The sequence below is a fragment of the Nerophis ophidion genome, linkage group LG05 (assembly GCF_033978795.1).
Source record: "Nerophis ophidion isolate RoL-2023_Sa linkage group LG05, RoL_Noph_v1.0, whole genome shotgun sequence".
NCBI classification, from domain to species: domain Eukaryota; kingdom Metazoa; phylum Chordata; class Actinopteri; order Syngnathiformes; family Syngnathidae; genus Nerophis; species Nerophis ophidion.
This window is the reverse complement of record NC_084615.1, coordinates 10083648-10094600: the sequence shown is the minus strand read 5'-3', so window position 1 is coordinate 10094600 and position 10953 is coordinate 10083648. Positions and strand designations below refer to the sequence as shown.

The 10953-nt window shown below is 40.0% G+C and overlaps 1 protein-coding gene across 1 annotated transcript in view; it reads right to left on the bottom strand.

Moving 5' to 3' along the window:
• Nucleotides 1-372: 372 nt before the first annotated feature.
• Nucleotides 373-10953, bottom strand: part of wu:fc21g02 — a 32209-nt gene continuing 21628 nt past the window's right edge. The window contains exon 10 of the mRNA XM_061899924.1: nucleotides 373-6662. Coding sequence (XP_061755908.1) covers nucleotides 6489-6662 — 174 coding nt within the window. The 3' untranslated portion in view covers nucleotides 373-6488. The remainder of the gene's footprint in view (nucleotides 6663-10953) is intronic.

Sequence of the window (10953 nt, the reverse complement as noted above, 5' to 3'; positions counted from 1 at the left end):
CTGTACTGTGTGTGTGTGTGTGTGTGTGTGTGTGTGTGTGTGTGTGTGTGTGTGTGTGTGTGTGTGTGTGTGTGTGTGTGTGTGTGTGTGTGCATATAATTATATATATATATTTGCGTGTTTTATTTTCCTCTATTCAAACAGTGTTACTGTTCAAACTGTGTATGTTAGTGGCCAAAAATGTGTTAAATAAAACCTCTGCCTTGTTATAATGAATGCTCAGTACGACTGTTGTTTTGATATTTTTAGTTAATCATGCCGTGTTTATGCTTGAAAATGCCCAATTTAAGCAATACATTTTTTTTAAATCCGAACGTTCGAAGCGCAACATGCCGAGGGCCGACTGTATTTAAGTATGCAAATAAGACAGGAGGGTGTTGACAGCTTTAATGCACAGTTTTGTTAGATGATTTATACATTTTTGCATACCAAAACGTGTTAGTTGCAGGAGAATAAAGTGAAAACAATTGTGCACAAGCCAAGCATCAGTGTGAGAGTTCACAGCTCATATATCGGCACCACAGTATAAGACAGGGGTGTCCAAAGGGCTTAGTTTTTTTTTAATTTTTATTATTGGCCCTCCACATATTCAAAAAAATCAATGAAGGCCTTGTTAATGAGGTATATTAGCTACTATTTGCTTTAATTGTCACTTACAAGACAAAGGCTAAGGTCAGTTTTAGGCTGCATATTCGATGTAGAAAATATATCAAAACATTCTTTAAAAATGTTAGTGGAAATGTTTGGACACCCCTGGTAGAGAACCAAGTAGAACCCCAAATACAAGTGCATGTTGTGTAACAAATGACATCAATCGTGTTTTGGACCTGAAAAAAAAAAAAGGCTTCCAAACATGAGGTAGTAGTTTGACCCTCCACTTAGGTGTGTTTTCATTCCTTTTCACCGTTTCCTGTGTGTAAGGCTTTGCATGCGGTATTTAAGTTCATATCGTCAAAAGTTCTGAAGGAAATAGAAAGGTCCGTCGTAAAAGTAGGCACCAGTCGGGTTGATTTGGTGGGAAGAAACAGTCAGGCCCTGTGCGTGTGAGGACTGCAGCTTGGACAATGTAACAGTAAATTTGGTTCCACGATGACAAATATGAGCTTTAAAGGTCTACTGAAAGCCACTACTAGCCACCACGCAGTCTGATAGTTTATATATCAATGATAAAATATTAACATTGCAACACATGCCAATACGGCCGCTTTAGTTTACTAAATTGCAATTTTAAATTTCGCGCAAAGTATCCTGTTGAAAAGGTTGGTATGATGACGTGTGCGCGTGACGTCTCAGGTTGTAGCAGACATTTTTTTTTTCCAGCCCCATCCAAGCTATAAGTAGTGTGCTTTAATCGCATAATTACACAGTATTCTGGACATCTGTGTTGCTGAATATTTTGCAATTTGTTCAATTAATAATGGAGGAGTCAAAGAAGAAAGATGTAGGTGGGAAGCGGTGTATTGCAGCTGCCTTTAGCAACACAAACACAGCCAGTGTTTCCTTGTTTACATTCCCGAAGGTGAAGCTTTACTATGGAACAGAGCGGTCAAGCGAACATGGTTCCCGACTACATGTAAACCGGTAGGTTTGGGTGAGAAAATTGTGGTAATAAGTCTGCTCTTACCGTAGACATGTGCGGAGCTTGCGTCCTCCTGCAGCTGCGTGGCTTCCCTCAGAGACACTGCCGGTCACCACACCCGTGACCACACCCCTCCAACTTTCAGGTACCATATAATCTCTCTAAAACACTAGTAACACAATAAGCAGTTAAGGGATTTTCCAGAATTATCCTAGTAAATGTGTCTAATAACAATTGAATCGCTCCCACTGCAATCACCTTTTTTTTTTCTTTTTTCTAGTCCTTCACTCTAACTTTCCTCATCCACAAATGTGAAATTGAAATTATATTTATATAGGGCTTTTTTTTCTCAAGCGACTCAAAGCGCTTTACATAGTGAAACCCAATATCTAAGTTACATTTAAACCAGTGTGGGTGGCACTGGGAGCAGGTGGGTAAAGTGTCTTGCCCAAGGACACAACGGCATTGACTAGGATGGTGGAAGCGGGAATCGAACCTGCAACCCTCAAGTTGCTGGCACGGCCGCTCTACCAACCGAGCTATACCGCCCGGTATATAATAAATCTTTCATCCTCGCTCAAATTAATGGGGAAATCGTCGCATTCTCGGTCCGAATCGCCCTCACTGCTGGTGGACATGATTGTAAACAATGTAAGGAAGTGAAGAGCTCTACATCCCGTGACGTCACGCGCACATCGTCTGCTACTTCCGGTACAGGCAAGGCTCTTTTATTAGCAACCAAAAGTTGCGAACTTTATCGTCGATGTTCTCTACTAAATCCTTTCAGCAAAAATATGGCAATATCGCGAAATGATCAAGTATGACACACAGAATTGACCCGCTATCCCTATTTTAAATAAGAAAATCTCATTTCAGTAGGCCTTTAAAAGACTTTACAAATGTTTGAAATGTATCACAGACAGCACACAAGATTTTATATACATATAAAAAAAAAAAACAACATGCATAATTTTTTTTTTAGACATGTAACACAATTCCGTAAAAGGCTCAATGAAAGCAAAGTTGTGTAGCGTAGATCAGTGGTCCCCAACCACCGGTCCGTGACGCATTTGCTACCGGGCCGCATAGAAACATTAATTTATTTATAAACGACCCAAATGTTCTCGGACTTAAAACGTTTGCCTGTCCCACTAAACTCACCAATAAGCCTGTTAATAGATGTTACAACTATTACAACTCCATTGTGGTTGTAACGGGACAATGCACATCAATGGATATTTAACAAGTGTTCTCATTGCCATCCCACTGGGTTGAGTTTTTCCTTGCCCTGATTTGGGATCTGAACCCAAGAATTCATTGTGGCTTGAGCCCTTTGAGACACTTGTGATTTAGGGTTGTATAAATCAACATTGATTGATTGATATAACATTTTAATGAGCCGGATTGTGGGCAAAGGCTAATTTACACGTAGAAAGCCAGTCCGTGAAAATAATGCAAACATTAAACCGGTCCCTAGTTGAAAAAAGGTTGGGGAACACTGGTGGAGATGTCACCTGAGGAAGCAGAAAAGTTAATTTTATACATCCTAACAGCAACACATGTGTATGCTCTCTCTCTCTATTTATATATATACCATATATCATAAGTCCATAATAAAACACACATATAGCTAATTACATATATGGACATAAAGCCCCACCCCTAGTGGCTGATATGTGTAACTCCACGATTGAGGGATTTTCTACTTCTGCACATGATCAGTGGCGTTCTTACCGTGCATTATTAGTGCTGAATTATACTTAATACAGAGCATCAGATAGTGATGTTTTTGGCCACGCCTCCAATTGTTTTGATGGCCGACATCCCAGCAGGCGCAAGACATCGAAACAATGTTGATTATACGTACGTATAATCAATTGCAGTTCTTAAATTCCATCCATTTTCTACCGCTTATTCCCTTTGGGGTCGCGGGGGGCGCTGGCGCCTATCTCAGCTACAATCGGGCAGAAGGCGGGGTACACCCTGGACAAGTCGCCACCTCATCGCAGGGCCAACACAGATAGACAACATTCACACTCACATTCACACACTAGGGCCAATTTTAGTGTTGCCAATCAACCTATCCCCAGGTGCATGTCTTTGGAGATGCACAGTTCTTAAATTAAGAATTGCAATTTTAACAATGCTTGTATTCTGGGGCAAAAAACACTTATTAAAATTAAAGTACCAATGATTGTCACACACACACACACACACACTAGGTGTGACGAAACTATTCTCTGCAATTGACCCATCACCCTTGATCACCCCCTGGAAGGTGAGGGGAGCAGTGGGCAGCAGCGGTGTTCGCGCTCGGGAATAATTTTTGGGTGATTTAACATCCAATTCCAACCCTTGATGCTGAGTGACAAGCAGGGAGGTAATGGCTGCCATTTTTATAGTCTTTGGTATGACTCGGCCGGGTTTTGAACTCACAACCTAACACTCTCAGGGCGGACACTCTAACCACTAGGCCACTGAGTATTTCTATATATACACATTTTAATTTAGGATGTCTTATCAAGTAAAATTAACTCAGCTGCATGGACAGATCATTTCACTAGTTTTTAGTATTTCTTTTCCTAAAATCCTATATTTTGTCAGCTCTTATTTGACGTGTAAAGGGTGTTATTTCATGTCTGGAGGGATGTTGAAAAACACATTTAAATGTTTTTCATGTCCTAGCTCTGAAAAGATTCCATTAATCATTCCTACTTTGCGGAATTCATTCATCACGGTCATGTCCGGAACCAATTAACAGTGACAAACAAGAGACCACTATAAATTGCGTCACTCTGTATATTTCTATGCAGACATATTGTATTTGTCATTCTTAGAAGGGGTGAATAAAACGACATTTCAGCCGCGACGGACAGAGAATCCAAACCGGTATACCGTATTTCCTTCAATTGCCGCCGGAGCGCTAATTAATTTAAAACCTCTTCTCACTCCTGCGCTTACCAAAGGCATGCAGTAAAAATATGAGAGTGATGTAAGGATACCATCATGAAAAGCACATTTAATAAAAAAAAACATTATTATGGTCTTACCTTTACTTATAAATCAAGTCCATGCCAGCTCCTTCTGATCAAAAGCATCGATAACTTGTTTATAGAAGTCTTCCTTATCTTTCTTCAGTTTTAAAAGTCTCTCTGTCTCGATGGAGATCTTCCTTTATTACCTCCTGCTTCCATTGAAAGTCCAGTTTAGAAAACTGCTATTAGACCACTGCTATCATTTAGTTCGGCTCCTCAAGTGCGGGCGACGACGGAATTATCCTCGGACAACTCCCCCCTCCCGTTCCGTGGGTGATCTCTTCATCCCACCGCTGCCACCAGGAAGTGTTATTGTATAAATAATACACTGGGTATTAAGGACTGGAAAATGCGTTATTTCAGTCCCGTTGTTTACATAGCCAGCATAAAAGTAGTGGTGTTACATCCTAAAAGGTCCGTCGTGCACCACTCTCGTCATATCCGTTCCCAGCACATATCACGTCACTCGTTGTCACTTTTTCTGCAGCCGAGTAGTCGCAAGAAGGATCACTAGCGCCCTCTATCACCAGGAGGCAGGAGCCATTTAATGACTCTTATTTGACACACGCAGCTACGGTATATTAATAAAACATAGCTGCTTACTGTTCTTTTTAGCATATTCAATAGCTTGGACCTTAAATCATACTGAATAGCCCAGGAGTAGGGAACCTATGGCTCTAGAGCCAGATCTGGCTCTTGGATAAATCTGAGCTGACATTGCTTAACATGATAAATAATGAATAATTCCACTTGTAATCACAGTGTTAAAAATAACGTTCAAAATATAAAACATCGTCATGCATTTTTATGTTCAAGAAGTTGGTAAGAAGTCATTTATTTATTATTGGTTAGGGTGGGGCTTGCCCTCCAGGGGGTTCTTCAGACCACCAAGCACTGACATGAGAGCCTGTTTCAGGGTTACAATATTGTTTTATTTTTCAATAAGTCTCTCAGTTGCTTTCCAGCAATTGTCTTTTTCTCTTTCGTCCTCGCTCGCGCTCTGGTTTCTAGCCCCAAGCCTGTCTCTCCTTCTGGCTGCTGCTTATAACATAGCAACAGGTGATCAGATAAAAAGGCCCAGGTGGGCCGTCTACGGACCTGTCGCTGATTTCGAGGCCGGTACTGGCAACACCCCGCTTCGCTGCAGGCCCGCAGGCCACGTCCCCTCCACAGTTAGCTTCAGAATAACAATGTTATTACAAAGAATAAGAGACCTCTCCAAAAATGTCGGTCTTTCTTAAAAATGCATGCGTTTTGTTGTGTTCAGTGTTAAAAAAATATTATATGGCTCCGTATTTTAAAATATATGGCTTCTTGGCTCTCTCAGCCAAAAAGGTTCCCGACCCCTGGAATAGCCCTTAATCTTCTTCCCTTTATGTGATTTCAAATTACCGGTATTGAAATCAGCCTCCTCCATTTTGAAAATGATGACAGGGGAAGTGTCACGAGTTTGACCCGTCAGTAATACTAAGCATGCGCTAATTATTTTGCGAAGCGAGTTTGACCCGGCAGTAATTCGAGGCAGGCGCATACTATATGCCCGGCGGCAATTTAAGGAAATACGGTATAATAGAAACATCCCTTTTTGAATGAATTTGCTGTGGAAGAACTAGGCATGAAGCCTTCCACGCTGCACCACTCCTCCCTACAGTGGGTAACATTCCCACTCTATGCACGGTTAAAACGCCACTGAGTGGTATCTTAGTGTCCATCAAAAGCCAGCAAAAGCACGACAAAAACAACAAATACTGACGACGACGTATGTTCATGTGTTCATGCAGGAAGAAAGCCACACATGCACACTTTTTTTTCTGAATGATACACCTGGCAGGGTGCGGCTCCTCCCCCACCCGACATTCTCTACTTGCGGCCCTTCAGTTGAAGCTGAGCTTGCTGGAGGTGTAAACGTTGGAGATGTCGGCGTCTGAGTTGAGAGCGGAAGAAAAGTTCATCCCTTTGAGTTCAAACCTGGGCCCGGGGTCCAACGATTGGAGATCGGATCCAAAGGTCGGGGCTGGGGCGGAGTCTTGCCCGCCTGAAATGACAGTCTGGGGGCGGAGCCAAAGGATGCGCTTGTTACGACTTTGAGGTACAGTTCCCGATGCAAAGTTTTTACTTCAAAGTACCGTGATTGGAACCTTGAGTATTGACCAATGCTTATATTGATCCGATATCAGCAGGAATCAAAAATACTTTTAATATTTTTTAGTGCGGAATGTTAGAAAATGTTCCATAGAGTGAAATAAAAGACAACAATGGTAGGTATGAAAACACTAGAGATGTCCGATAATGGCATTTTTGTCCAACTCTTAACTACAGAATCCGATATCAACCGATACCGATATATACAGTCGTGGAATTAACACATTATTATGCCTAATTTTGTTGTGATGCCCCGCTGGATGCATTAAACAATGTAACAAGGTTTTCCAAAATAAATCAAGTCAAGTTATGGAAAAAAATGCCCACATGGCACTGCCATATTTATTATTGAAGTCAAAAAGTGCATTATTTTTTTTAACATGCCTCAAAACAGCAGCTCGGAATTCGCGACATGCTCTCCCTGAGAGAGCATGAGGAGTTTGAGGTGGGAGGGGGTGTATATTGTAGTGTCCAGGAAGAGTTAGTGCTGCAAGGGGTTCTGGGTATTTGTTCTGTTGTTTGTTTGTTACGGTGCGGATGTTCTCCCGAAATGTGTTTGTCCTTCTTGTTTAGTGTGGGTTCACAGTGTGGCGCATCTTTGTAACCATGTTGAAGTTATTTATATGGCCACCCTCAGTGTGACCTGTATGGCTGTTGACTAAGTATGCCTTGCATTCACTTGTGTGTGTGTGAAAAGCTGTAGATATTATGTGGTTGGGTTGGCACGCAAAGGCAGTGCCTTTAAGGTTTATTGGCGCTCTGTACTTCTCCCTACGTACCACTCCGTACAGCGGCGTTTTAAAAAGTCATACATTTTACTGTTTGAAACCGATATAACATTTTAAAGCATTTTTCGGCCGCCAGATATTAACAGACATCTTTAGAAAATACTAACTTTCATTATGGCAAATAAACTGCGTTTCTTAGTATCTTAAGTATTATTAGAATGTGCACTTCCGGTAGGAACGACCTATGTGTGCGACCCACAGAACCGCCGATACGCGTGGGTGGAACTGAAATGCTTGAATGTCCAGGGTGAGTGGAGTGTGTAGATGTTGGAATGGTTCAAATCAGATTAGAAATGTGGAATAAGCAGTAGATTGTTTATTTCCCGTGTATTGCCAATTGCGGAAAAGTTACTGGAAATTGTGGGAAAACAGGGAATTTGGGGAAAGGGAAAACATATTCTGCGTACGATATATCGGAAGAGTAGTGTGGATGGTTGAAAAGACTTTAAAAAATGCAAACAATTTCAAGAAATTAAGGCATTGTAGAACTAAAACATTGCCAATGGGGGAAAAATTACCGGAAATTGTGAGAAAACCGGGAATTTGGGGAAAGGGAAAATATGTTCTGCATACGATATATAGGAAGAGTAGTGTGGATGGTTGAAAAGGGTTTAAAACATGCGAACAATTTTAAGAAATTAAGGCATTGTTGAACTAAAACATTGCCAATGGGTGACAAATTACCAGAAACTGTTGGAAAATCGAGAAATTGGGGAAAGGGAAAACATTTTCTGCGTACAATATATCGGAAGAGTAGTGTGGATGGTTGAAAAGGGTTTAAAAAATGCGAAACATTTTAAGAATTTAAGGCACTGTAGAACTAAAACATTGTTAATGGGGGAAAAATGACCAGAAATTGTGGGAAAACCAGGAATTTGGGGAAAGGGAAAACATGTTCTGCGTACGATATATCGTAAGAGTAGTGTGGATGGTTGAAAAAACTTTAAAAAATGCAAACAATTTTAAGAAATTAAGGCATTGTAGAACTAAAACATTGCCAATGGGGGAAAAATTACCGGAAATTGTGAGAAAACCGGGAATTTGGGGAAAGGGAAAACATGTTCTGCGTACGATATATAGGAAGAGTAGTGTGGATGGTTGAAAAGGGTTTAAAACATGCGAACAATTTTAAGAAATTAAGGCATTGTTGAACTAAAACATTGCCAATGGGTGACAAATTACCAGAAACTGTTGGAAAATCGAGAAATTGGGGAAAGGGAAAACATTTTCTGCGTACAATATATCGGAAGAGTAGTGTGGATGGTTGAAAAGGGTTTAAAAAATGCGAAACATTTTAAGAATTTAAGGCACTGTAGAATTAAAACATTGTTAATGGGGGAAAAATGACCAGAAATTGTGGGAAAACCAGGAATTTGGGGAAAGGGAAAACATGTTCTGTGTACGATATATCGTAAGAGTAGTGTGGATGGTTGAAAAAACTTTAAAAAATGCAAACAATTTTAAGAAATTAAGGCATTGTAGAACTAAAACATTGCCAATGGGGGAAAAATTACCGGAAATTGTGAGAAAACCGGGAATTTGGGGAAAGGGAAAACATGTTCTGCATACGATATATCGGAAGAGTAGTGTGGATGGTTGAAAAGGGTTTAAAACATGCGAACAATTTTAAGAAATTAAGGCATTGTTGAACTAAAACATTGCCAATGGGTGACAAATTACCAGAAACTGTTGGAAAATCGAGAAATTGGGGAAAGGGAAAACATTTTCTGCGTACAATGTATCGGAAGAGTAGTGTGGATGGTTGAAAAGGGTTTAAAAAATGCGAAACATTTTAAGAATTTAAGGCACTGTAGAACTAAAACATTGTTAATGGGGGAAAAATGACCAGAAATTGTGGGAAAACCAGGAATTTGGGGAAAGGGAAAACATGTTCTGCGTACGATATATCGGAAGAGTAGTGTGGATTGTTGAAAAGGTTTTAAAAAATGCAAACATTTTTAAGAAATTAAGGCATTGTAGAACTATGAATACGTCTATTCATTTGAATGGGAATTCCCTTGGAAATTTGGGAATTTTTTGAAAATATTGATACTAACACAATTGTGAATGGGTTGCTTTTAGAATTTTTGGAATCTGTTGAAAAAGGTTGATGTGGTATCAGTTTGAATTGAGAATGGATATTTCGTAATTCCTGGAATTCCGGCAAAACCAGTAATTTTTACAGAAAAAAAGATAACTTTTGTTGTCCCAACTAAGACGAATGTTTTGAAGGTAGAATGGTCAAAAACGGTTGAAAAAAGTGGACTGTGAAAACTTTCCAGAAAAAGGTAAAATAGCACTTTGTAAGACTGGGAATTCTTAGATTTTTTTTTTTTATCTTGGAAAATGGTAATTTGTTTGTCAAAGGTGTGTGGACTGGATGGTGGAACGGTTGTGATCGGTTGAGAAATATGGACTCAAGCAAGTTCGCAAAACCATACATTTTCAACAGGAAAACCAGTCATTCAGGGTAATCTGGAATATTTTTTGGGGGGCAGGGGCTGACAATTCTAGGTCTAGATTTTGGCTAAACGTTCTAATATTTGAACGGTTTCAAATAATATAATAGATTATTTTTTGGTGTAGAATAACACAATTATCACAAGGGGATATCCACTCTTCCTTTGAGCGATATGTCCCACATCTACCCTGTTTTAGCAATCAAGAATCTTTCAGTTGTTTTTATCATTCTTTGTGGGGACATTGTTGATCGTTACATCATGTTCGGTTGTACATTGTGGACGCCGTGTTTGCTCCACAGTAAGTATTTGCTGTCGTCCAGCATTCTTTTTTTGTTTATTTTGTAGCCAGTTCAGTTTTAGTTTTGTTCTGCATAGCCTTCCCTAAGCTTCAATGCCTTTTCTTAAGGACACTCACCTTTTGTTTATTTTTGGTTTAAGCATTAGATATCTTTTTACCTGCACAGTGCCTCCTGCTATTTCCAACATCTAGAAAGCAATTAGCTACCTGCTGCCACCTACTGATATGAAAGAGTATATCATAGTTACACTGCCGAGCTGTAGACAGCACCGACACTCAACAACAACACATCATTTGCAGACTATAATTACTGGTTTGCAAATAATATTTTTAACCCAAATAAGTGAATTTAGATAATCTCCCATGGCACACCAGACTGTATCTCGCGGCACACTAGTTGAAAAACACTGGTCTAGAGAGAGGATGATATAACAACAACCGTTGGTGTGTCAACATTCTCACAGTCAGTACACGACACGTAAGAGGACGGCGGATCGATCCATAAATTGGTGGCGTCGACACCAAGGTTAGTATCAGTACAAATCAATATTCTCATTCTCCCAAAATTATTTTCTGTCTTTTTGTTGATGTTTACAAAGTCAGGGAACATTCCCAAAAGTAGTAGATAGTTTGGGCTTTTGTGTAATAA